Source organism: Somniosus microcephalus, chromosome 15 (assembly GCF_052327205.1).
Source record: "Somniosus microcephalus isolate GS21.2 chromosome 15, FLI_Smic_1.0, whole genome shotgun sequence".
Lineage (NCBI taxonomy): Eukaryota > Metazoa > Chordata > Chondrichthyes > Squaliformes > Somniosidae > Somniosus > Somniosus microcephalus.
In genome coordinates this window covers 38,034,730-38,062,475 of record NC_141001.1, presented here as the reverse complement: position 1 = coordinate 38,062,475, position 27,746 = coordinate 38,034,730, and the positions used below count along the sequence as shown (strand labels likewise).

The following is a 27,746-nucleotide window of genomic DNA, read 5'->3' as shown; positions in this document are numbered from 1 at the left end:
GAAATCATCAGATCCTAATCTCTATCCAATGATCTTCACAAAGAAGTGAACGAGTGGGTATGGAGTGATGGGAGGATGGGCCTCGGCTGGGATGTTTTCCATGACAGACGCGGGGGCCGGAATTCTTTTCGGGGAAGCGGGTTGGGGGCGGGCGAGGGGTGTGAGGCGGGTGGGAAACCCGGGCTTCCCACAGGCCCTGTCAGGATCAGCAGGGCCTAATTTGAATGTGAGGCCTCAGTTTCCCACCCGCAGCCAGCCAGCCTCAGTTGTGAGGGTTCAGTCCGGGGGAGGGATTGCTGGAGGGGGGGGTTGGGGATCGCGGGGTGGAGGGGGCATCAGAGATCGAGAGGGGATCGGAGATCGGCGGGAGGGGGGTCGGCAATAGGGAGGGGGGGGCAGAGGATCGGCGGGGGGGCTGCAGGATCAGCAGGGGATCGAGGATCTGGGATCGGCAGGCGAGGGGGGGTGGTTGGGGATCGGGGGGGGTCAGGCTATGGGGGGGTGGCCGCGTATCATGCGGGATCAGGGATGGCTGGGTGGCGGGGTGGGGTCAGACAGGGATTGGTGGGGGGCGGTGTGGGGTGGGTTCCGGAGCATCGATGGGGGCCGGAGGATCGGGAGTGGCCTTATCATCATCATTGGGGGAGAGGCCTGGGGTGGGGGTGGGGGAGGCCTGGGAATGCGATCAGAGGCCCCGTGGTGGGGTCTCCAATCGCGGGGAGTGGGTATGGCAGGGATCCACTTACCTTCTGGATGCAGCAGTCCCCGCCTCTGTTTAAATGCCGGGTCTCACGAATTATGTGAAACCCGTCCCCAGGATGGAGGAGAAAACAGAGGCTTCCAGGCTCATTACTATATTTAAATTGACGCTCCATTCCCTGGCAGCAGGTTGATCACCTGACCCCCACCGCCACCCGTCACAACCCCATCCCGCCTCTGGCAAAACCGGAAGTGGGCGGGTTGGAGGCGGGATCAGGTCAGGAATCCCATTTTTAAGAATTTAACTGCCTCCACACTCCAAACTCACCCATTTTTTGATGGGAAAATTCCGGCCGGGGTCATTTTGACTTTGGCCGATAGTGTAAAGCACGTAATATCAGCTTGATATCAATGGATACCAATATCAGGGAGTTGTTTAACGGGTGGCCGTACCAATATTACACAGTCGTCTAAAGTCAAAATGATGCCCTCTGTCTAAGCTCACTCATCACGAATTGTCACTTGAATGAGGTACCAGAGGGCAACTGGCAACATGGAACCCAAATCGTGCCCAGCATGTTACATCTTCAGAAGAGATGGGGAGAAAAGAGGTGGGGAGGGGGGGGTGGAAATGTCATCTCCAGTTAACCAGAAAGGAATAGCTGAATTGCATGTCATGCAGGGGAACTGTTTAATTCCTGCTATAGGAATTTTGCTGGGGCAGCGTGTACAAGCAAGGGGTGTGTATGTTCGTGGTAGATTTAAATTTGTAATTCAAGCTCTTCACTCCACATGCTGTGTAACTGCGGTCAGTGTACTTTGGTGGGTCAGGTTTCCCTGCAAACATTTAACCCCCTCAAACAGCAGCCCTCCTCGGGGTCAAGATTTTCCTTTGGTTTACAGTTGGCCACAGTAGATATTTGTGCACAGCAAACGTTATCATCTAAACAGTTTAACAATGTAATTAATCTAATAGGATTAATATCAATTTGTGAGAAGGCTCATTATCAACTAGTACAAGGAACATTAGCAGCCCATTGTCTTTAAGACAGGCAAGGTCTGAATGTAGCTACATAGACCCCAACAAGCTCAGACAAGTACTGACAAGTACCGAATGCCTGGCATTTTGAGGCATCAGGGAAGTTGAGGGCCATATACTGATGAAACCGCCAAACCCTCAAAACATTTTCAGACACCTCCCAAACTTTCCTCTGAGTCTCCCACTTCTCCGTTATGGTCTCCTTGGCTGCTGTCTTATACAGACAGATATTTTTTCTCTCGTATTTTTGTTTCAGCTGCTTCTGGCTGTTCAGCGATTGGATTAGCCCATTGCAATCATGTGTCGTGCATGGAGCTGACAATCCAATTGTTCAAATGTGGAGGTGTTGGAGGCTGAGGTGTACTGTAACCACTCATCAGAATTTATTGAAAACTCTCAATGCCGAAGAAGGGCAAAATAGTAAAACCTTGTAACCAAAGCTTTGCTCTTTGAACATAAGAACATAAGAAATAGGAGCAGGAGTAGGCCATTCGGCCCTTCGAGCCTGTTCCACCATTCAATGAGATCATGGCTAATCTTCTGCCTCAACTCCATTCACCGATCCTATCGCCATATCCCTTGATGCCTTTACTAGTCAGAAATCTATCGACTCCTGTTTTGAATATACCCAATGAGTGAGCCTCCACAGCCCTCTGGGGTAGCGAATTCCAAAGATTCACCACCCTCTGTTTGAAGAAATGTCTTCTCATCTCAGTCCTGAATGTCCTACCCTTTATCCTGAGCCTGTGGCCCCTGGTTCTAGACTCCCCAGCCAAGGGAAACATTCTCCCAGCATCCACCCCATCAAGCCCTGAAACTGAATCAAAGGAACGTTCAGTGGCTCTGTAACTCTTGTCAACTTGGATCTTAGCATTTGATAACTTCTGAGCACAACCCCCTTCCCCACGACCATCTCATGCCCCCACCCCCTAACAGATGGTGTTGACTATCTCCCAGTGAATGACTTGCATAAAAGAAGCCCTGGGAACATAAACGACTGAGGTTTATGGGAAATTTGTAGGAGGGGTTCCACCTTGGTGTCAGGAACCTTTGGAAGCATGAGACCCAGAGCTGAGGAAACTTTAAATTAAAAGCTTCTGGAAACTTGAGATTCTGATTTAGTAGAACTTCAACAGGTAAATCCCCACAATCCTTCACTCCTTTCATATCATCTAAATCTAAATAACCCATTTCCCATTCATAAGGAGTAGGAATACACATCCAAAGCCAAAGATTCAGTTCAAGCAGAGGTATGTGCTGCCCCTGTGTAGGGGGAAACACGTGTTTAATAGACTGAAGTGGCCATTGATGGATGTGCCCGCCAATGTAAATATGCAAGGTGTCCTGATGGAAAGGATCTTGAATAGGGTCTTAGGCTACCTCAGGTATGGAGCTACTGTGTCTGAAAACTGTACCAACTCAGGACAGGATAGGACAATTGCGAGATGGTAAATGCCGGGAAGCTATATCACCTATGAGAAGCTATCTCATAGGTGATAAAGGACTATTGATGGTTGCCTCAGACCCCAGGCTTTTTAGACTTTAGTATCCCAAAGGGATAAAACGTGAGAAGACCATTGTCTGACAGACAGGGAACCATGGCAGTTAGTGTTTGGTGTTTGGGACACTCTGCCCGAAATGCCAAGGGGGCATTGCCATTGGAAGGACACTTACTCTCAGTATAGTTCCTAAAGAAGGCTTCATCTGTAGAGATTGGTTCAATTCAAGATGCAGGAAAACAACGTCTTCAGAGGCCTGTCTGAAGAAATCCGTGGCAGTTATAATATTGCCTCAGAGCAGAATGGTGTGAGAGTAGGTGAGTGGAGCTTTGTAGTGTGTCTGGTACTGATCAGTACCAAAGAGGGCTAGGAGTTTGCTAATGGCTGGATGAGGTACAGTACAGACGCATGAATAAACAAAGCTGACTTCAGTGGGGTGAAGGTTGGTGCCAGCTCTAAACCGGGATTGGGAGTTGAAAGAAGCTTTGTGGTATCAGTAGGCATGGAAGAAAGAGTGAATCAGCTAGAACCAACTGGACAGGTAAGGCTAGTGAACTGGGGCTGGGAGAAAGATAGCAGATCATTTTTGCAACACCAATTTGACAAACAGCACAAGAAAATTGGAGGAGCTGAGGGGAGTTGGTGAGTTATTTACCCCTTCGGGCCATTTATCAGCACTGATAAGTGCTGTAGAGACTGATAAGGACACATCGCTAAACTAGGTAAGGCAATAAGCCATTGAAGTAAACTCGCAGTCTAAAGCAGACAATCTATGCATTCCATGTTTGTTTTGCATTTTTTAGGTTTGTCATGCTTGTCCCTTTGAAGGTCAGGGAGTGGAAGAGCCTAAGGGCACAGGGAAAAGCCAAGGCAGGACCGACAACTATTAACATTGTGTTCTGAAGCAGGCATTTGATAGACATCATACCTGCCTGTTACTGATAATTGAGTTTGACACTCTTAGCACTGCTTAAATCCTTTGACAGGGATTGATGCCGGTATCCTGTCAGTTTGAATGACTGTTAATTTCAAGGCTTCTTGAGTTTATTCATGATATTGTTTTGTCTCTGCTTTCTTCTTCCATTGTAAAAAGAATAGGATGGTCTGATGAAGAAAATCTATTGTACCTAACTTGATAACCAGATCCAGAAGCTGAAGTAATTCAAACAATATCAGGTAGTGAAGGCCGCAATAGCAGAAATGGGGAAAAATGAACTGTCTTTTAGAGAGCATAGGAATTGCTAATCACCTATCAACAATTACATTTCTGACATTGTACTTTGCATGTTAAGCATGTGACTCCCCAGGACCAATAGGATGAGAGACAGACTCTTTTGGTTTCTGGAGAAGAATGTACCCAGTACAAGATGATAGAATTTCCCTGAAACACAGGAAAAATCTCCCTAATATCATGAGCTTACCCATCCTGGCTCCAAGCTGGCAACCTTCACCCCACTGGACACCTATACTTGATATGTATGGTACTTACATATTGTTAACTGAACACTAGATGGCCCCCGATGAGAGTAAGCACATTGTAGCAGTCCTCTTCTTCTTAGGCAGTCCCTCGGAACCGAGGATGACTTGCTTCCACATTAAAAATGAGTTCGCAGGTGACTGATGAGTCTAATGCGGGACCTACAGTCTCTGTCACAGGTGGGGCAGATGGTGGTTGAAGGGGCGGGTGGGTGGGGTGCTTGGGTTGACGTGCGCTCCTTGCGCTGCCTGCACTTGGCTTCCGCTTGCTCCCGGCGAAGAGACTCGAGGTGTTCGGCGCCTTCCCGGATGCTTCTCCTCCACTTTGTGCGGTCTTGGGCCAGGGATTCCCAGATGTCGGTGGGAATGTTACACTTTTTCAAGGAGGCTTTGAGCGTGCCCTTGAAGTGTTTCCTCTGCCCACCTGGGGCTCTCTTGCCGTGCCGGAGCTCCGAGTAGAGCGCTTGTTTTGGGAGTCTCGTATCGGGCATGCGGACAATGTGACCCATCCATCGGAGCTGATCGAGCGTGGTCAAAGCTTCGATGCTGGGGAAGTTAGCCTGAGCAAGAACACTGACGTTGGTGCGCCTATCCTGCTAATGGATTTGCAGGATCTTGCGGAGGCAGCGTTGGTGGTACCTCTCCAGTGCTTTGAGGTGCCTGCTGTATATGGTCCATGTCTCTGAGACATACAGGAGGGCGGGTATCACTACTGCTCTGTAGACCATGAGCTTGGTGCCGGGTTTGAGGCCCTGGTCTTCAAACACTCTCTTCCTCAGGCGACCGAAGGCTGCACTGGCACACTGAAGGTGGTGTTGGACTTCGTCGTCGACGTCTGCACTTGTTGACAGGAGGCTCCCGAGGTATGGAAAGTGGTCCACGTTGTCCAAGGCCTTGTCATGGATTTTGATAATCGGGGGGCAGTACTGTGTGGCGGGGGCAGGTTGGTAGAGGACCTTTGTCTTACGGATGATTAGTGTAAGGCCCATGCTCTCGTATGCTTTGGTGAAGGTGTTGATGATGGTTTGGAGTTCGACCTTCGAGTGAGCGCAGATGCAAGCATCGTCTGCATACTGTAATTTGACGACAGAGGATGGGACGACCTTGGATCTGGACTGGAGGTGACGGAGGTTGAACAGTTTCCCGTTTGTTCTGTAAATTAGCTCCACTCCAGTGGGGAGCTTACTGAGGGTGAGATGGAGCATTGCAGCAAGGAAGATCGAGAAGAGTGTTGGTGCGATGACACAGCCTTGCTTGACCCCGGTTCGTACATGAATTGGGTCTGTAGTGGAACCGTTGGTCAGGCTCACGGCTTACATGTCGTCGTGAAGCAGGCGGAGGATAGTGACAAACTTTTGAGGGCAGCCGAATTTGAGGAGGACACTCCATAATCCCTCATGGTTGACAGTGTCGAAGGCCTTTGTGAGATCAAAGAAGGCCATATACCTTTGGTGCTGTTCCCTGCCTTTCTCTTGTAATTGACGTGCGGTGAAAATCATGCCCATTGTGCCCCCTAGTGGGCGGAATCTGCATTGCGACTCTGGGAGGAGCTCTTCGGCCACTGGGAGAAGGCGATTGAGGAGGATTCTTGCGATGACTTTCCCTGTGGCAGACAGCAGAGAAACTCCTCTGTAATTACCGCAATCAGACTTGTCACCTTTCTTGAAGATGGTCACAATTACGGCGTCTCTGAGATCCCCTGGCATGCTCTCCTCCTTCCAGATGAGAGAAATTAGTAATTAATCACAATTCTCTTGTATTACTTTTGATTTTCTTTGATGGAATGTTCTAAAGGGTCTTGGAAATAAAAGCAGTTGGTTATTACCACACCAATGCAAGTGTTGATTCAGTCATAGTATAACTGAGGTAATTTATAGTGCTTATTAATAGGAAAAAAATTGGACATAGTAATCTGAAAAGAGAGATATAGAGGGAATTCCAGTTTTCTGACATCACTTCACTCCTTCTCTTCCAAGGTCACTCACTCTTTACTGGGTTACAGTTCCATAGGTACTGTTCACCTTCCAGTAACTCAACCAAGTGCCCATTATTCATGTCTGAGCCTTGATGCTGTGTCAATAGTCTAATTGACAGCAGTGGACATCACAGCCAGCTTCTGCCCTTACTTGATACTACAGGGGTACTTTCAGTGGGGTGACTTTCCTGATCTAAAGTTAATGAGGCCAATTGTAGCACCTCGACTGCCATCCTGGCTGAGATCAGCTAACTCAACACAAACCAGGAAATGAACCAGAGATCATCGATTGCTTAATGCTCTGGGTGACGCACTTCCCCATTAGACCATCAGGGGAGCTTTCGATAAGGTCCCACATAAGAGATTAGCGTGCAAAATTAAGGCACATGGGATTGGGGGCAAGGTATTGACTTGGATAGAGAACTGGTTGGTGGACAGAAAGCAAAGAGTTGGAATAAACGGGTCGTTTTCCGAGTGGCAGGCAGTGACTAGTGGGGTGCCGCAAGGATCGGTCCTAGGACCCCAGCTGCTCACGATATATATTAATGATCTGGACGAGGGAATTGGATGTAATATCTCCAAATTTGCAGACGACACAAAGCTGGGTGGGAGGGTATGCTGTGAGGAGGATGTTGTGAAACTCCAGTACGATTTGGACAGGTTGGGTGATTGGGCAGAAACATGGCAAATGCACTATAATGTGGATAAATGTGAGGTTATCCACTTTGGTGGCAAAAACAGGAAGGCAGATTATTATCTGAATGGCAATAGATTGGGAGAAGGGGAAGTGCAAAGAGACCTGGGTGTTCTTGTGCACCAATCACTGAAGGTAAGCATGCAGGTGCAGCAGGCGGTTAAAAAGGCAAATGGTATGTTGGCCTTCGTAGCAAGAGGGTTCGAGTACAGGAACAAGGATGTCTTGCTACAGTTGTACAGGGCCTTGGTGAGACCGCACCTTGAGTATTGTGTGCAGTTTTGGTCGCCTTACCTGAGGAAGGACGTTCTTGCCATGGAGGGAGTGCAGCGAAGATTCACCAGGCTGATACCTGAGATGGCAGGAATGACGTATGAGGAGAGATTGTGTCGATTGGGCTTATACTCACTGGAGTTTAGAAGATTGAGAGGGGATCTCATCGAAACCTATAAAATTCTGTCAGGCCTGGACAGACTAGATGTAGGAAGGATGTTTCTGATGGCCAGGGAGTCCAGAACCAGGGGTCATAGTCTAAGGATAAGGGGTAAGCCATTTAGGACTGAAATGAGGAGGAATTTCTTCACCCAGAGAGTGGTGAACCTGTGGAATTCTCTACCACAGAGGGCGGTGGAGGCCAGTTCATTAAATATATTCAAGAAGGAGTTGGATATATTTCTTAAGGCTAAAGGGATCAAGGGATATGGGGAGAAGGCAGGGACAGGGTACTGAATTTGGATGATCAGCCATGATCTCATTGAATGGCGGAGCAGGCTCGAGGGGCCGAATGGCCTACTCCTGCTCCTATCTTCTATGTTTCTATATTGTATATTAATCAACAGATTGTGGGCATCAGTCACAGTGGACTCATACTACCAACTACCCCTCTCCCAGACACACCTTCCTGACTTAATAGGGGAAAGCAGAAGATCCATCCACAGACCCTCCTACTGGAATTTAAAGGGCCAGTTCAAACTGGATGGAATCTTGGGTTCTATGCCAAATTCCTGGCTCTCCTCAGTGGAAAGCAGCCACGGTGCCTACTTATTTCAGGGATTCACTTTCTAGGCTCACAGGTGAGGAATGGTCTCTTGGGCAAGGGACTGAAGGGCATATGATGACAGCGGTACTATCTCCCACCATAATCCAGTGCTGCAAGAGGAATTTGGAGCGAAAAATAGTAAAAAATAATATCATGAAGAATTTTTCTTTCTGTTGATCAAGATGGAGGTATAATATTGGATGGCATTAATCTTCTTACTCTTCAAATTTAGGGATTGCTGCCATGAGCTACTGGGACATGTGCCCATACTGGCTGACAAGACATTTGCACAATTTTCTCAGGTAGTGCCATCTTCCTCTGTTGTGAATATTTATCATGTACAGCAGAAAACATGCAACATGAGTGGAATTCAATTAGTTATTCTCATTAGAACAGAGAAAGTTAAGGGGAAATTAACAGAGATGTTCAAAATAATGGAGGCTTTTGATAGAGTAAATAAAGAGAAACTGTTTCCACTGGCAGAAGGGTCGGTAACTGTAGGACACAGATTTAAGATCATTGGCAAAAGAACCAGAGATGACATGAGGAGAATTTTTTTTACGCAGCGAATTGTTGTGCTCTGGAATGTACTGCCTGAAAGGGTGTTGGAAGCAGATTCAATAGTAACTTTCAAAAGGGAATTGGATAAATACTTGAAGGGGAAAAAAACTGCAGATCTATGGTGAAAGGGCAGGGCAGTGGGACTAATTGGATAGCTCTTTCAAAGATCGGGCACAGGCACGATGGGCCGAATTGCCTCCTTCTGTGCTGTATCATTCTACAATGATCTGTGTGATTTTGATCTTAATTGTGCAGCAGTATGTGTCATTATTTTTCCATTGCCTTGGGGTGCTGTGGTATCTGCCCTGCAAAATAAATAGGATGGATACCACAACACTGGTAGCACCAGCACATTGCTGAATTGCTTCCAGGTAGAAGCTGATCTTCGATCTAAGTTGGCAGGCAGGACATACTTTATCCTGTGCATTATGATATATGTATCCTATTCACTCGACATATGAATATAATTGCAATTAGTTATAGAATTCAGAACTGACACAGAAGCCATTCTTTACACCTGAGATGCTGACAATTATCCAACCCAATTGTTAAAGAATTAGCGTCACTGTGCTGTGGAATGTGCAGCCAGGTTCCATTTCTGGAACGACTTGACCACCGATCATCTCTTTGAACCCTTCTCCCTGCGCCCTCCACTGTCATCTTTAATAAGTGTGAGGAGCTCATAGATTTCCTTGCCACCTAGAGACTATTATTCAGCAGCCTCCTTTGCTTCTCCCTTTCCCATGACTTTAAGCCAAGAGAATGATGAGGCCACAGTTTGAGTACTGGATGCAGTTTGGGGGCCCCGTTGCAGAAAGGACATTAAAACTATAGACTGCAGAACGTGTAGATTTACCAGATTGATGCCAGGGATGAGAACGTACTTGTTATGAGGAGAGACTTGAGATACTGGGACTATTTCCATTGGAGCAGAGATTTGATAGAATTGAAAGAGTTTTAATAGGATGAATAGGAAGATTGCAGGGCAGTGGGATTAGTTTGGGATATTAGTGGAGAGTTCTAGGATTTGACCCAGTAACAGTGAAGGAGTGGCAAAAACTTTCCAACTCGGGATGGTGTGTGACTTGGAAGGGAACTTGGAGGTGATGGTGTTCCTGCTGCCCTTGTCCTTCTAGGTGGTTGAGGGTCCTGGTTTTGCACTGGGGAAAAAGGTGACCAGGCTGGTAGAGATTCTAAATATAGGAGAAAAAAAGACTCCTGAATAATAAAGAAGAAAAGCATCAATTAGTGAACAGTGCCTGTATTGCCAGTTGAGTTACTTTGCCTGTGATTACTGTACTGTCTAACTCTTTCTGTCACCTCAGAACATTGGCCTCGCCTCCCTCGGAGCAACTGAAGAGGAAATTGAAAAGCTTTCCACTGTGAGTTTTACCGTATTCACACCTGCATGCAATTCATGTTGATTGTTAAATTATTTTCTCAAATAAGCAATATAAAGAGAACGCCCCCAAAATGACCTCATTGTGCCCTCACACTGCCCAGAGAAAGGCTGGGTAATTATTCTTTGGAGCCTGTCTATTGCAGCTATACTGGTTTACTGTGGAGTTTGGACTGTGCAAGCAAAATGGAGAAATTAGAGCGTATGGAGCTGGCCTGCTGTCATCCTACGGTGAGCTAATTGTAAGTGATATTGTAATAATGTGGTTGCTTTTTAAAAAAATTCTCAACAATCATTTTTCTCCGTGTTAGTTTTTTTCCTCAATTTACAGATTTTAAAGAGTTTTCTTAAGTGACTTTTTTGTTTTCTGGTTTTCTCCTACGTTCTCCCCTCACTCACGTTAGGGAATGATCCGATTTTCAGGCACTGACACTGCCAGCCCTCCAGTACTTTGCCTTAGTGGGTATCACGCATGCCAACCTTGAAACTGCGGCGAAACAGCACTGGTCCCAAAACTGAGCCCTGGGCTACATCACTCAGTATTTCCCCCGCTCATTTTCTACCCTTCAGCCAACATCCTGGGGATCACCATTGACCACATAAATACTGTGGCAACAAAAGCAGGCCAAAGGCTAGGTATTCTACAGTGAGTGTCTAACTTCCTGACTCCCCAAAGCCTTTCCACTATCTACAAGGCACAAGTCAGGAGTGTGTTGGAATACTCTCTACTTGCCTGGATGAGTGCAACTCCAACAACACTCAAGAAGCTCGACACCATCCAGCACAAAGCAGCCCATTTGATTGGCACCCCATCCACAATTCACAATTCACAATTCAAATCGCTTTATTGGCATGATAAGTTACATCTTATGTTGCCAAAGCATCAAAATACATTTATGGTTTAGCACATAAACGCAGTTCTATTCATACAGTGTATAAACAGGTATATCCCTGAGTGTATAAATATACATTCGCATTGTTTATATATATTTTCTTAGTTTACTGGTTGTCCCTCTGTTCATGGCAAGCTGTAACATAGTGTGCCGCCAGTGTTATACACCTTAAACATCCACTCCCTCCGGCTGCTGTGAGTGACATCTACAAGATGCACTGCAGCAACTTGCCAAGCCTTCTTCGGCAGCACCTGCCAAACCCACGACCTCTACCACCTAGAAGGACAAGGGCAGCAGGTGCATGACAACACCATCACCCCCCAGTTCCCCTCCAAGTCACACACCATCCTGACTGGAAATATATCGGCGTTCCTTCATCGTTGCCGAGTCAAAATCCTGGAACTCCCTCCCTAACAGCATTGTGGGAGTACCTTCACCACACGAACTGCAGTGGTTCAAGAAGGCAGCTCACCACCACTTTCTCAAGGGCAATTAGGGATGCACAATAAATGCTGGCCTTGCCAGCGACGCCTCATCCCGTGAACACATTTTTAAAACATTCCTTATCGATGCCCAGGATTTACCCTGAATCCCCTTGCTTTGAGTTTGACTAATAGCCTGACATGTGGAATTTTATCAAAAGCATTTTGAAAGACTACACCATGTTGTAGAGGTTTCCACGATCCATTAGGATGTCACTTCCTCAAAGAGGTTGAGGAGATTGGTTAGGCAGCATCTTCCCCTTCTGAATCCATGTTGACTGCTGTTAACTATTGTGCAGATAATGCTCAGGTTTACTCTTGATAATCCAATACAAAAAGAAAATACCGCAGATGCTGGAAATCTGAAATAAAAACAGAAAATGCTGGAAATACTCAGCAGGTCAGGCAGCATCTGTGAAGAGAGAAACAGAGTTAATGTTTCAGGTCGATGACCTTTCATCAGAACTGGAAAAAAGCAGGAAATGGAACAGATTTTTAAGCAAGTGCAGTGGCTGGGAAAGGGGGGAGGGGATGAAAGAACAATAGGGAAGGCCTGTTGTTGTGTATTTATGAATGTTGTATTTGAATTGTCCCACATAGCTTACCGTAGTTGTGATGTGCAATGCACTATGGGAAATAGAGTGCATGAAGTGGAGAAGATTCTCTGTAAAGATGGCTGTTAACTGAACTCTGTCTCCTGCGTACTCTTTTAATTGTTGTATAAGCAAGGTTATTAAACTCTTGAGATTTAACAAAAGTGGCGACGAGGACGTCTGAACTTACGTGGCTCTGCTGTGCGGAAGATAGTCGGGTTTTACGTGTTTGAAACTGTTATTTTTGCCGTGGACAGTTAAGTAAAGTGAGGCTGGCTCGAGGATAAAGGAGCTTGAAATGGCGGGAAGACGAGACGGAGTATAAGGTACTAACGACTTGAGGAAGGGGAGGAAAAACAGTAGCCCAGAAATTCGGGTCGGGGGCTTCCCGCGGGTGCAAGCCCCCGACCTGCACTTACCTTGCGCGCCGGCAGTTGAGCTGTAGGGCCCCCGTGGAATTCCGCTCCGGGGCCTGGCCCAGCTGCTGCCGCGCTGTGCTGGCATGTCCCAGGGGCGTAGTTAGTGCGATGCGTCCCCTGGGATCACGTGAGCCATGGGCAGCCAATCGGAGGAGGGAAAAGCCCATTCATAAGATTGACAGGTAGACCTGTCAAAACTTATAAATACTACGGGCCTAAAATAGCAGTAAACCTTCAAATAATTTTTTTTTTTAAATCACACTTTTTAAATAAACTATAAATTACATTAAATAACTATTTTAAACAATTTAAATTTTTGAAAAAAATAATTTTATATTATAACGGGGCTAAAAATAAACTTACCTTGCTTTAAAGTATTTAAAAATAATAAACCTGTGGAAAAAATGTTTTAATTTTAATTAATTGACCACTTAACAATCTGTGAATTGAAGCACTTAACTGAAAATGATTTTAGTTGAGTTCAGCATTGGAAGGATCCTTAGTGAATGATAATTAGGAGCCTGAGAGAAGGAAAATGGCTGGAATTATCGGTAACATTGGACCGTTTGATGAGAATGTCGAACAATGGAGCTCATACACAGAATGATTTGAATACTTCACACAAGAAAATGACATTGGAGGGAACAAAGTAGTACCTACATTGTTCAGTGTGATGGGACCAAAGACTTTCAATCTTTTGCGTACTTTAGTGCATCCAGATAAACCAGGGACTAAACAATATAGCGAAATTGTGGAGATACTAAAAGGGCATTTTTCACCCAAACCCCTAGTCATAGCTGAGAGGTTTAGGTTCCACAGGCATAACCAGGAAGGAGGAGAAACAGTGACCATGTTTGTAGCTGCACTAAAAAGACTATCAGAGCACTGTGAGTTTAATGACGTGCTAAATGATACTATAAGAGACAGGCTAGTGTGTGGTATGAGAACTGAAGCCACACAGAAGAGACTATTAACGGAGAGTAATCTGACTCTACAAAAGGCCGTTGAAATCAGTATTTCCATGGAATTGGCAGCTAAGAAAGCTCAACAGTTGGGTGCAACAGAAAAAGTGCACAAAGTAAGAACAGAGAGCCAAGGGCCATGCTTCCGTTGTAGCAAAACGGGGCATCTTGCGTCTGCATGCTGGTGTGTGGACATGGATTGCCACAGCTGTGGTAAAAAGGGACATATTCAGCGCGCATGCAGAAATAAAAAGGACACAGAGAAAACGTCAAAGACGGAAGGAAAAAAAAACATTCAGGCAAAAGACAAAGAAGCATGTCCGCTCTGTAGAACAGGACAAAACAGAGGCAAGTGACACTTCAGAGGAGGAACTATTACTGAACGTGCTGACTGTAGCTGGGGATTCGCATGGCTACTGGGTCTCACCCTTGTTAGAGGGGCAGCCTGTGCGAATGCAGATCGATACTGGGGCAGCAGTATCTCTTATGTCAGAGACAGTCTACAAAAAGGCATTAAAGCACCTTCCACTTCAGCCAGCTAACATAGCATTGAAGACATATACCGGTGAAAGAGTAACCGTGAGAGGTATCACTGAGGTCACAGTTCAGTTGAATGGACAAACTAGGAAGTTACCACTCTACGTAGTTAAAGGGCAGCATGGTGGCATAGTGGTTAGCACTGTTGCCTCACAGCGCCAGGGACCCGGGTTCGAATCCGGCCTCGGGCGACTGTCTGTGTGGAGTTTGCACATTCTCCCCGTGTTTGCGTGGGTTTACTCCGGGTGCTCCGGTTTCCTCCCACAGTCCAAAGATGTGCAGGTTAGGTTGATTGGCTATGATAAATTGACCCTTAGTGTTAGGGGGATTAAATACATGGGGTTACGGGGCTAGGGTGGGATATGTGTTGGTGTAGGGGTTACGGGGATCGGGTGGGATATGTGTCGGTGCAGGCTCGATGGGCCGAAATGGCCTCTATCTGCACTGTGGGGTTTCTGTGATTGTGATTCTGTGAGACTACCCCTCCCTGCTGGGACGTTCGTGGATGGAGAGAATAAAATTAGAATGGTTATCAGTCTACATGATGTCACACAATGATCCAGGCTTACCCGCCATCTTAAAGAAACATGCAGAAGTCTTTAATGGAGAACTGGGTAGCATGAAAGATATTACTGTGAAGCTTCGTATTAAGCAGGATAGCAAACCCAAGTTCATGAAGGCACGACCCGTACCTTATGCCATCAGACCAAAAGTCGAGGCTGACTTAGAAGCCCTAGTTGAAAGCGGAGTACTAGAACCAGCCAGCGTGAGTGAATGGGCAATGCCCATCGTACCAGTGCTCAAGAAAGGGGGTGGAGTTAGGATATGTGGAGATTTTAAAGTAACTGTTAACCCTGTATTGTCAGTGGAGCAATACTCGCTTCCCCATATTGATGATTTGTTTGCGGGACTTGCTGGGGGCCAGAAGTTTAGCACAATTGACCTCTGTCAAGACTACCTGCAAATGCATGTGGATGAACAGTCACGAGAAATGCTGACTATTGTGACGCACAAGGGCCTATTTAGGTATCATCGACTTCCTTTCGGAATTACATCAGCTCCAGCGCTTTTCCAACATGCTATGGACCAGATCCTTAGTGGATTGCCTGGAGTCCAGTGCTACTTAGATGATATCTTAGTTACTGGGTGCGATGACCAAGACCATCTGCGTAACTTGGACGCAACGCTACAGAGACTGAGGGATTACGGACTCAGAGTTCGCAAGGATAAATGCGATTTTTTTCAGGCATCAGTTGAGTACCTCAGTCATGTGATCGACGCCACAGGCCTTCACAAGGCACCGTCCAAGACCAAGGCAATCGTGGATGCCCCAGCACCTGAAAATATCAGTCAGCTGCATTCTTTTTTAGGGTTACTGAACTACTATGGACGGTTCATACCGAACCTAGCCTCGATGCTGAGGCCGCTGCATTGGTTGCTATGTAAAGACAAAAAGTGGGAATGGACTAACAAGTGCCAGGAGGCGTTCATGACAGCAAAGGACACGCTCCTGAAGTCAGAGGCTTTGACGCATTTTAACCCTTCATTACCAATACAGTTAGCTTGCGATGCATCGTCATATGGTGTGGGAGCGGTCGTTTCTCATATCATGCCAAACGGAGAAGAGAAGCCGATAGCATTCGCATCTAGGACTTTGAACAGAGCTGAAACTAACTACGCCCAAATAGAATGAGAAGCACTGAGCATCGTTTTTGGCGTTTGCAAGTTTCACCAATATTTGTACGGGAGATAGTTCACCCTACTAACAGATCACCACCCTCTCACAACCATCTTCGTGCCACATACAGGGATTCCGTCACTTGCTGCGGGCAGAATGCAAAGGAGTGCGCTGCTGTTGTCTGCACACACATTTGACATTAGATATCGCAAGTCTGACCTGCACGGCAATGCTAAAGGTCTTTCCAGGTTGCCGCTGCCTGTCACCAAGCCTATGACGGGTAGCATGGACATCTGCTATTTTAGGCAGGTGGAGAACGCGCCTGTTACTTTGACACAGGTCCGACGAAACACCAGAAACGACCCAGTGTTGTCTGCATTGCTGGACATTATCATCAGGGGCAAGCTTGACAGCGATGACCCAAACCTGAAACCATATCTCTTAAGGAGAAACGAACTGTTGGTGCAGTCTGGATGTTTGCTGTGGGGGAGGAGAGTGGTTATTCCACCATCGCTACGGAAAGCAGTGTTACAGCAACTACACTCCGGACACTGCGAAATGGTTCATATGAAAGAAATAGCGAGGAGCTACTTCTAGTGGCCGGGTATGGATGGACAGATTGAGGACAATGCTAAAACCTGTTCCTCATGTCAGAGAGTTCGTAATGTGCCACAGCTTGCACCTCTTCGCCCCTGGGACTTTCCGGAGGAAGCATGGCACCGCATTCATGTAGACTTTGCAGGTCCATTCGAGGAGAGAATGTTCCTGGTGGCTGTTGACGTGCACAGTAAGTGGCCAGAGGTTGTTATAATGAGGTCCACCACCGCTGAGAAGACCATCGAGAAGTTAGGTGAGGTGCTCAGCCGATTTGGATCTCCGATGCAACTTGTCTCAGACAACAGTCCACAGTGGGTGTCACAAGAAATGGCTACATTCCTGCAGGTGAATGGCGTACAACATATCAGGGCTGCACCATACCACCCTGTGACCAATGGTCTAGCTGAGAGGTTTGTTCAGACCATGAAACACTCTCTAAAGGCATCGCAAGGCCAAGGAACGCTTCATCAGCGTCTGAATAGTTTCCTGTTGAGTTACAGGAACACACCACATGCGACCACAAAAGCATCACCTGCCACTCTACTGCTCAAAAGAGAGCTACGAACCAACTTTGACCTGCTGAAAACACCAAAGGTGAAAGACGTGGTACAGTATCAGCAGGACAAGCAGATCAAGCGACGTGAACAACGCTCCAAAGACAGAGTCTTCAGTCCAGGTGAACATGTGTTGGCACGGAACTACAGTGGTGGACCTAAGTGGGTTCCTGCTACTGTCATTGCACAGACTGGTCCAGTATCCTACACTGTACAGACACCCGAGGACATTGTCTTGAAGAGACACACCGATCAACTTCTACGAAGTGCAGCAACACCCACTGAACCACCAACAGCAGTTTATCTGCCATTGGGTGACGCTGTGGGTCATCCACCTTCTACACCGAGAGGCTCACCTTCTGAGGAAGCAGCCGCTTCAGCCCCTATCTCATCAGCAAGGGAGACCTGTATACAGGCACCTCAGCCGCCTACACCTGTGTTGACGTCACCTGTGAGAGAGAATGAACTGGAGAACCAGGTTGACCGCCGGTATCCTACCAGAGCGCGGCGGCCCCCTATACGTTTGAACTTATAGTTCAGAGGCTTATCCTTTATCTGTGTTTTATTGTGTTATTATTGTGTTTTAAAAATTTTGAATTATTATTGTGTTTTTAAATTTTATGATTCTATTGGGACATTTAATGTAAGAGGGGAGGAGATGTTGTGTATTTTGAATGTTGTATTTGAATTGTCCCACATAGCTTACCGTAATTGTGATGTGCAATGCACTATGGGAAATAGAGTGCAGGAAGTGGAGAAGATTCTCTGTAAAGATGGCTGTTAACTGAACTCTGTCTCCTGCGTACTCTTTTAATTGTTATACAAGCAAGGTTATTAAACTCTTGAGATTTAACACCTGTGATAGGCTGCAAGGCAGGAGAGATTAAGAGACATTAAGAGATATTCAAGGCAAAAGGGGATGGTAATGTGACAGGTTACAAAACAAAGGATGGCTCTAGATGAAGTGTAAATTGTGCTGGCAGAATGAAAGACAGCTGCCCTGTGGGAGAGAAGAACAGAACAAAAGTGTGGATGAAAAATATATATATATGTTATGATCTGAAATTGTTGAATTCTATGTTGAGTCCAGAAGGCTGAAAAGTGCCTAATTGAAAGATGAGGTGCTGTTCCTCGAGCTTACGCTGAGCTTCCATGAAACAATGCAAGAGGCCGAGGACGGTGAGGTCTGAGTGAGAATGGAGCGGAGAATTAAAGTGACAGGCGACCGGAAGCTCGGGGTCCCCCTTACGGACTGAATGGAGGTGTTCCGCAAAGCGGTCACCCAATCTGCATTTGGTCTCCCCAATGTAGAGGAGACCACATCGTGAGCAGCGAATACAGTATACTAAATTGCGAGAAGTACAAGTAAATCACTGTTTCACCTGGAAGGGGTGTTTGGGGCCCTGGACAGTGGGAAGTGGGGAGGTATAAGGGCATGTGTTGCATCTTCCGCGCTTGCACGGGAAGGTGCCGGGCGAAGGGGAAGGGGTGTTGGGGGCGATAGAGGAGTGGACTAGGGTGTCGCGGAGGGCGCGGTCCCTACGGAATGCTGAAATGGGAGGTGAGGGGAAGATGCGTTTGGTGGTGGGATCATGCTGGAGATGGCGGAAATGGCGGAAAATGATACGTTGAATGTGGAGGCTGGTGGGGTGAAAGGTGAGGACAAGGGGAACTCTATTGTGATTCCGGGAGGGAGGGGCAGGGGTGAGGGCAGAAGTGCGGGAGATAGAACGGACATGGTTAAGGGCCATGTCAACCACTGTAGAGGGGCATCCTTGGTTGAGGAAAAAGGAAGACATGTCGGAAGCACTGGTATGGAAGGTGGCATCATCAGAGCAGATGCGGCGAAGACGGAGAAACTGGGAGAATGGAATAGAGTCCTTACAGGAGGCGGGGTGGGAGGAAGTGTAGTCCAGGTAGCTGTGGGAGTCAGTGGGCTTGTAGTGAATGTTGGTCAATAATCTATCCCCAGAGATGGAGACGGCGAAGTCGAGGAAGGGAAGGGAAGAGTCGGAGATGGACTATATGAAGGTGAGGGAAGGGTGGAAATTGGAAGCAAAGTGAATGAAATTATCTAGTTCAGGGCGAGAGCAGGAAACAGCACTGATACAGTCATCAATGTATCGGAAAAAGAGGTGAGGGAGGTAACCTGTGTAGGACTGGAACAAAGAGTCTTCCACATATCCCATGAAAAGGCAGGCATAGCTAGGACCCATGCAGGTTCCCATAGCCACACCTTTGATTTGGAGGAAGTGAGTGGAGTCAAAGGAGAAGTTGTTCAATGTGAGAACAAGTTCAGCCAGGTGGAGGAGGGTGGCGGTGGATGGGGACTGGTTGGGCCTCTGTTCAAGGAAGAAGCGGAGCGACCTCAGGCCATCCTGGTGGGGGATGGATGTGTGGAGGGAGTGTACGTCCATAGTGAAAAGGAGGCGGTTGGAGCCAGGAAACTGGAAACTGTTAAAGTGGCGGAGGGCGTCGGAATTGTCACGGATGTAAGTGGGAAGAGACTGGACAAGGGGCTAAAAGATAGAGTCGAGATAGGAAGAGATAAGTTCCGTGGGGCAAGAACAGGCTGAAACGATGGGTCTACCAGGGCAGTCCTGTTTGTGGATCTTGTGAAGGAGGTAGAAGCGGGCTGTGCGGGGTTGGGGAACAATGAGGTTGGCGGCCGTGGGAGGAAGGTCTCCAGAGGAGATGAGGTCAGTGACAGTCTTGGAAATGGTGGCTTGATGTTTGGTAGTGGGGTCATGGTCTAGGAGGAGGTGTCGGAGAGTTGGCGTTCAGCTTCCGCTAGGTAGAGGCATTCCATTTCCTGCTTTTTTCCAGTTCTGATGAAAGGTCATCGACCTGAAACTTTAACTCTGTTTCTCTCTTCAAAGCTGCTGTCTGACCTGCTGAGTATTTCCAGCATTTTCTGTTTTTAGTTCTTGATAATCTAGGCTGTTTGCAATCTCCTGGTGCCTCCTCAGCGTCCAGTGATTACTTCATAATGATTGTCAACACCTAACAAATTGCCCAGGTCTCTCTCAGCTCTCTGGGAAAAATATTGTAGATTCTTGGGGACCTATTTGTTTGAGTCTGTCTCAGATTTACATCTCATTTATATCAAACTCATTGATTATCTCTTTTTGGAGAGAGCATGTTGTTCATATCTTCCATTTTAAATATTTGAGGGATGTAGTCATTCAGAATATTTACTATTCTGTGTTCATCCTCAGTTTCTAACCCATTTGCAATTTTTAGGGCTTTCACCTCTTCTCTGATTGCCCTCTTAGTGGGGCACTCTTCCTCCCCTGTTTCACCCCACCATCAGGTGCATCAGGTGAAGACAGTATTGGGCTTGGCTCTGATGTCCCAATACTCGAACAGTGTGCGCTCACACATAAAGAATGTGTGAATTTGGCAAGACACCAAATGGCTGTTTGCACCCATGGATCTATAACCCAATAAGTCAGCACCTGGTAAAATGTATTTTAAAATGCATTTGTATTGGGGGATCTGGTGATGAGGAACAATGCTTTGCTTTTTTTTAATATTATGTGCAAAATTCCATATGTCTTTGGAACTGTTTTAAAATAAAAATGAGGCTTTCTGTTCCTTAATGTAAAAAGCAGACGTTAAACCTGCGTTACACTTAGAAACATAGAAACACAGAAGATAGGAGCAGGAGCAGGCCATTCGGCTCCTCGAGTCTGCTCCGCCATTCAATGAGATCATGGCTGATCATCCAAATTCAGTACCCTGTCCCATGGCTGATCATCCAAATTCAGTACCCTGTCCCATGGCTGATCATCCAAATTCAGTACCCTGTCCCTGCCTTCTCCCCATATCCCTTGATCCCTTTAGCCTTAAGAAATATATCTAACTCCTTCTTGAATATATTTAATGAATTGGCCTCCACTGCCTTCTGTGGTAGAGAATTCCACAGGTTCACCACTCTCTGGGTGAAGAAATTCCTCCTCATCTCTGTCCTAAATGGCTTACCCCTTATCCTGAGACTGTGACCCCTGGTTCTGGACTCCCCGGCCATCGGGAACATCCTTCCTGCATCTAGTCTGTCTAGTCCTGTTAGAATTTTATAAGTTTCAATGAGATCCCCTCTCATTCTTCTAAACTCCAATGAGTATAAGCCCAATCGACCCAATCTCTCCTCATACGTCATTCCTGCCATCCCAGGTATCAGTCTGGTGAATCTTCGCTGCACTCCCTCCATGGCAAGAACATCCTTCCTCAGATAAGGCGACCAAAACTGCACACAATACTCAAGGTGTGGTCTCACCAAGGCCCTGTACAACTGCAGCAAGACATCCTTGTTCCTGTACTCGAACCCTCTCGCTACGAAGGCCAACGTAACATTTGCCTTCTTAACTGCCTGCTGCACCTGCATGCTTACCTTCAGCAACTGGTGCACAAGAACAGAAGGTTTGGTTGACGGATTTTCGCCTGACACTGACTCTGAATGTTTTGTACGCAGCACGCACTGTCTGATGAACCCGAGTTGCGAGAGTTTGACCCCAACACTGCTGCGATGCAGCCCTATCAGGATCAGACTTACCAGCCGGTGTATTTTGTATCTGAAAGTTTTAATGATGCAAAAGACAAACTGAGGTAAGAGGCTTTTGTCAAAGTGCAACAGTGCAATGCATACGCAGTTATTATGGCCAAAACATTTGCATTGATGTCGTGGATGATTCACTAAAGATGTCTCTCCTACTCACTATCACCTCATTTTTGAGTAGGATATTGTTACTGGACCAGTAATCCAGGGGTCTGGACTAATAATCCAGAGAACATGAATTCAAATCTCACTATGGTATTTTTAAAAATCTAGAAAAAAAGCGAATTTCACTAAAAGTGGCCATGAAGCTGTCGGATTGTCGCTAAAAACCCAACCGGTTCACTGATGTACTTTGGGGAAGGAAAACTGCCATTCTTACCCAATCTGACCTATATGTGACGCCATTCCACACCAACATGGTTGAATTGTACCGGCTCTCTGAAGTGGCCGAGCAAGCCACTCAGCTGTATCAAACCGCTCAATGATTCAAGAAGAAGGCCCATCACCACCTTCTCAGGGCAACTAGGAATTGGCATTACATTCCAGCCTTGCCAGTAACAACTGCCTCCTAAAATAAAATATATATTATTCAAAGCCATGTAGCAAACATCATTCTTTATTGGATGTGCTCTCCAGCCTCTCTGAGCACCATTTATAACCCAGTGATAAGAGGATATGTGGCAACAGTGTGAGGGGATTTGCCATCCATTTTCTTCTCTTCTGGGATTAAGATACAAGAAGAGGCCTGGGAGCAATTGGCTTCAGCATTCCTGGGCTAGAGAAAGAAAACTAGACCAGGGTTTCTGTTGCTCATCACTATCCAACAACCCCTGATTTTTTTTTTTAAATGAATGTGTAGAGATAATGGGTGCGGTCAGAGCTGGGCTCACTTGTGATTCTCCAAGCATGGGTAATGCTTTCACGAGAGGAGCGGTAAAGGGAGAAAATTGGCAGGAAAATTAGAAGGGAAAGTCAGTCGCTTATAATATGCACCCTAGGCTGTTGAGGGAGTCAGAAAGCAGTCAACAGAGGCAATGACCACAATTTTTTAATCCTCCTTCAGTACACAACTTGTGCCAGGTGAACTGGATGGCAGCCAATGTAACAGGTCTGTTAAAGGAAAGAAAAAAATTGCATTTATATAGCGCCTTTCACAATCTCAGGACGTCACAAAGTGCTTTACAGCCAATGAAGTGCTTTTACAGTGTAATCACTATTGTAATGTTCTATAATGGAGAGAAGACTAAACCAAGTAACTATAACCCAGAAAATGCTGGAAATACTCAGCAGGTCAGGCAGCATCTGTAGAGAGAGAAACAGAGTTAACGTTTCAGGTCGATGACCCTTCGTCAGAACTGGAAAAAGTTGGAGATGTAACAGGTTTTTAAGCAATAGTGGGGCAGGGAAAGGGGGGAGGGGAGGAAAGAACAAAAGGGAAGGTCTGTGATAGGATGGAAGACAGGAGAGATTAAGAGACAAAAGGGATGATGGTGCAAGGCAAAAGGAGATGGTAATGGGACAAGTTAAGAAACAAAAGATGACTCTAGATGAAGTGTAAATGGCACTGGCAGAATGATCAACAGCTGATGGTGAGAGAAAAAAAATGATAGGGGTAGAGGTTATGGTCTGAAATTGTTGAACTTGATGTTGAGTTCAGAAGGCTGTAAAGTGTCTAATCAAAAGATGAGGTGCTGTTCCTCGAGCTTACGTTGAGCTTCATTGGAACAGTGTAAGAGGCCGAGGACAGAGGGATCAGAGTGGGAGTGGAGCGGAGAATTAAAGTGACAGGCGACTGGAAGCTTGGGGTCACCCTTACGGACTGAATGGTTATTTCTCAATTGGAAAGGGTTGGAAGTGTAGAGCAGGGGTCAGTACTGAGGCCACTTTTGATCTCAATATTTAGTGAGAACAACACTTACGTTTAAACCCAATTGGTCACTTCCTCAATAAACTAAATTAAATTTGTCAAACACAACTTGCCCTTTAATTCTATCTTGAACTTGTTATAGTTCAAACTTTGTGGATTTTATCCTCATTGATTAAAACTATTCTGAAATGTAAAAGGTTATGGTGTAAAAGTTTTGTTGACACACTGTACTCAGCATTTAATAATCTGAATCAAAACAGTTGTATGCACTGATCATTATTTCTGACGGAAATGTGGCTTTTGTGCTTATAGAAAGTATGCAGCAAGTATTAAGCGGCCGTTTTCAGTGAAATATGACCCATTTTCCAAGACCGTGGAAGTACTGGACAATCCTCAGAAAATCAGGAAGTCGCTGGACGATCTGAAGGATGAGCTAAAGATGCTGGCTGATGCGTTAGATATATTATCCTAGCCTCTGGCTCTGTGCACGCCACAGAATGCAGCTGTGTTCCATCTATATTACTGTTACATTGTAAGCTTCATCATTTGTGGGTCAAAATTTTTAGCTTTCATTTTGGTGTAGCAATGTGTGCCGGTACTAATATACAGTCCAAGCAAATGATGGGTTTGCTTCACTGCCACTGCTGGATGGATTTTTTCTTTGCTTCCTTAATAGTGCAGTGTTAGAGGGGCTATGGGGAGTGAAATTAGTCTTTGCCATAATGTAAAATGGGCTCGTAGCGAGTCGGCAGCCTGGGGGAAGGAAATGGAGCGCGGTGTGAAATGGCTGTCGATTCGCTATCGGTCTGTTTTGCAATACTGAGGAAGACTAATTTCACCTCCCATCCCGGTTCCAAATCATGACAGTGGATAGACCTATTTGAATGGATGGGGTTCTACCTTGTTTTGTGCTGTCTCTCCGATCCCCTTCCCCCATATTGTTCTTAAATGTTGCTTGTTGGAAGTGACTCCTGCTGGGAGATGGTAGATACCAATCTGATGATTGGATGTGGAAGAATTAATGGCTGAGGTACCCGCCTAGACCGAGGTCCCGGTGAAAGTTCTTATTATCTGGTTATTTTCATTGACACTCAGACACTTTGATAACCAACATCCAAATTGTGCCCCTTCTAACAACTCTGATATGGTCGCCAGAGCAAATAGAAAACTTTGCTTCTGCACGGGGAGCTTAGTATGCTAGTTTGAGTGAGGTTGGGGGGAGGTGGGGAGAGGGGGAACAGGGAGTTGAAAATCCTCCCAAGCACAAACATTAGGCAATGGGAACAGAGGCAGTGCCACAATGCAGAAAATTCAGCCCACATTTTATTTCAGTAGGTCAAAAAGTTTTGATATCCAACATGAATCATAGAACCTTACAGCACAGAAGGAGGCCATTCAGCCCATCGAGCCTGTGCCAGCTCTTTGAAAGCGCTGTCCAATTTAGTCCTGCACCCCAGCGATTTCCCCATAACCCTTCAAATTTGTCCTCTTCAAGTACATGTCCAATTGCCTTTTGAAAGCTCCTATGGAATCTGCTTCCATCACCCTTTCAGGTAGTGCGTTCCAGATCATAACAACCCTCTGTGTGAAAAAAATTCTCCTCATTCCTCCTGTAATTCTTTTGTCAATTATTTTAAATCTATGTCCTCTGGTTACTGGCCCACTTGCCAAAAGAAACATTGACTCCCTACTTGCTTTATCAAAATCCCTCATCATTTTGAATACGTCTATTAGGCCTCCCCTTAACGTTCTTTGCTTTAAGGAGAACAATCCCAGCCTCTCCAATCTCTCCACAACTGAAGTCCCTCAGCCCTGGTATCATTCTGGTAAACCTCTGCACTCTCTCTCCAAGGCCTTGACATCCTTCCTAAAGTGCGGTGCCCAGAACTGTAAACAGTACTCCAGCTGAGGCCTAACCAGTGTTTTGTAAAGGTTTAGCATGACTGCCTTGTTTTTGTATTCAGTGCCCCTATTTACAAAGCCAAATATCCCATACGCTTTCTTAACCACTTTATCAACTTGCCCTGCCACCTTGAAAGATTTGTGAATATACACCCCCAGGTCCCTCTGCTCTTGCACCCCCTTCAAAATAGGACCATTTAGATTATAACTGTCTCTCCATATTGTTTCTCCCAGAATGCATCACTTCACAATTATTTGCATTAAATTGCATCTGCCATATGTTTGCCCATTTCACCAGTCTGTCTATGTCCTCCTGAAGTCTACTACTATCCTGCTCAATATTATCTACGTTACCAAGTTTTGTATCATCCGCAAACTTCAAAATTATACTCCTTATACCCAAATCCAGGTCATTTATATATAAGAAAAGCAATGGCACTAATACCGACCCCTGGGAAACTCCACTGCATACTTCTCTCCAGTCAGAAAAACATCCATTCACCACTATTTTCTGCCTCCTATACCTTAGCTAATTACGTACCTAAGTTACCATTGTCACTTTAATAACATGTGCTTCTATTTTCTGAATAAGTCTGTTATGTGGTACTTTATCAAATGCCTTTTGAAAGTCCATATATACAACATCTACTGCGCTACCTTCATTAACCCTCTCTGTTACTTCATCAAAGAACTCAATCATGTTAGTCAGACAAGATTTGCCTTTAACAAATCCATGCTGGCTGTCCCTTAATAACCCATGCGTCCCAAGTGAGAATTAATTTTGTCCTTTAAAATACCTTGGTGTCTCTGTTAATGACGACGCAGCTTTCTGCTTTAAATGCTATTAGTAACAAATGTGCGCGATGCATTGAGAAGTTGACCTGATTCCTCTGCTGTGTCTGTCAATTGCTCACATAGCCAACCCTCCTTCAGAGTGTGCTTTCCCACCAGCAAGCCTGTCGCCTGTTGCATTGACTTTTGCTGTTCTCTTCCCTGCATTATGTGGCAATGGTCAAGCCCTTGTCTGTCCCAGGAATCTTCAGCAATTGGGATAGGATGTTGTCGCTGCTCTGTTAATGTAATAAACAGTGTCTTGGTTGGAAAGAGAAAAATCTGTAATTTTGTATTGAATGACATCGGCAAAGACTTCGCGAAATGGCCACATGAGAAAACATTTACAAGCCAACGTCAGAGGTAAAAGGACAATGTCGGAAATCTGAAATAAAGATATAAACAGAAAATGATAGAAAGGCAAAGCGAGACAGTTAGAATCCGAAAGAAAAATAAATAGATTAACACTTCCTTCATCAGAGCTGGCAGTGTCAGCATGCAGAACCCCCTGTTATAGCACTGACATCTGCAAGTAAAAAAATACCAAAGATCAAAGGGGGTGAGGAAGAGAGAGAGAATAACAAGTAGTACGAGCCCAAGAGACAAGTGGTTAGTAGCTAGGGTTGCTAAATGCCAACCCGCCTGGATTGTCCTGGAGTCTCCAGGAATTGGAAGGTTAATCTCCTGGGCGTCGCTGTGAGCAACTCAGGAGAAAATGAGGATGTAGAGTTTGCGGTTCGTGCTGTTACGTGTCACGCCTGTGGTTTGCGTGAGTGGGACTTCTCATGCAACAGCCTCAAGTTCTGCCGCCAAACCCTCCATGCCTCCCAGAACTCACAAAAGACTGTGGTCAGGGGTCATCACCGGGGAAACAGCATGGGCAAAACGAGTGCAATCGCCAATTTTGGACAGAGACCAAAAATCAGACAAGATAGGGATCCACAAAATGGAGTCACAAAATGTGTTAAGCCAGAAATAAAGAAATCGTTTAAACAAATTCTAAAAGCAGAATTAACATTAAACTATACTTCTTAACATGGATGTGTTATAGGAATAGAATGCAAAAACACATGCATTACCACGACTGGACTACTCTATTTTATTTCCCATTTAAAGCATTTGACCAAACTGGGATTCTTCAACAGGTATTTGTTTAGCCTGAACGAGCTTCATTTGAAATAAAATTGAGGTGACGTGACACCATTGTGTTTCAATAAACATAACAAATATCAACACGTACAAAAATGATTCAAAGTGCATGCGAGATAAAACAAATTGGCCTAGAAATTCAGTAGCTCCCCGTTTGGGGTGCCAGCCTCGCCAGGGCGCCAAAAGTAGCGCCCCAGAAATAGTCGCGGCCACCCGCCAGAAATTCACTTTGCGTGCCCCAGAGGGAAGTGCGGCACTACTGGAGGCGCCCCGCATCCCTCTTGGGGCGCTGCAGCTGAAGATCGCTGCGCCACGTGCCGCAGCGCCACACACTGCAGCACAG

At 45.9% G+C, this 27,746-nt stretch overlaps 1 protein-coding gene across 1 annotated transcript in view; it reads left to right on the top strand.

The window, feature by feature from the left end:
• The window catches only part of th (tyrosine hydroxylase), a 76,570-nt gene extending 50,051 nt beyond the window's left edge, over positions 1-26,519 (top strand). The window contains exons 9-13 of the mRNA XM_086007655.1: positions 8,654-8,723; positions 10,308-10,364; positions 10,528-10,623; positions 21,571-21,704; positions 23,834-26,519. Coding sequence (XP_085863781.1) covers positions 8,654-8,723; positions 10,308-10,364; positions 10,528-10,623; positions 21,571-21,704; positions 23,834-23,993 — 517 coding nt within the window. The 3' untranslated portion in view covers positions 23,994-26,519. The remainder of the gene's footprint in view (positions 1-8,653; positions 8,724-10,307; positions 10,365-10,527; positions 10,624-21,570; positions 21,705-23,833) is intronic.
• The last annotated feature ends 1,227 nt before the right edge of the window (positions 26,520-27,746 follow it).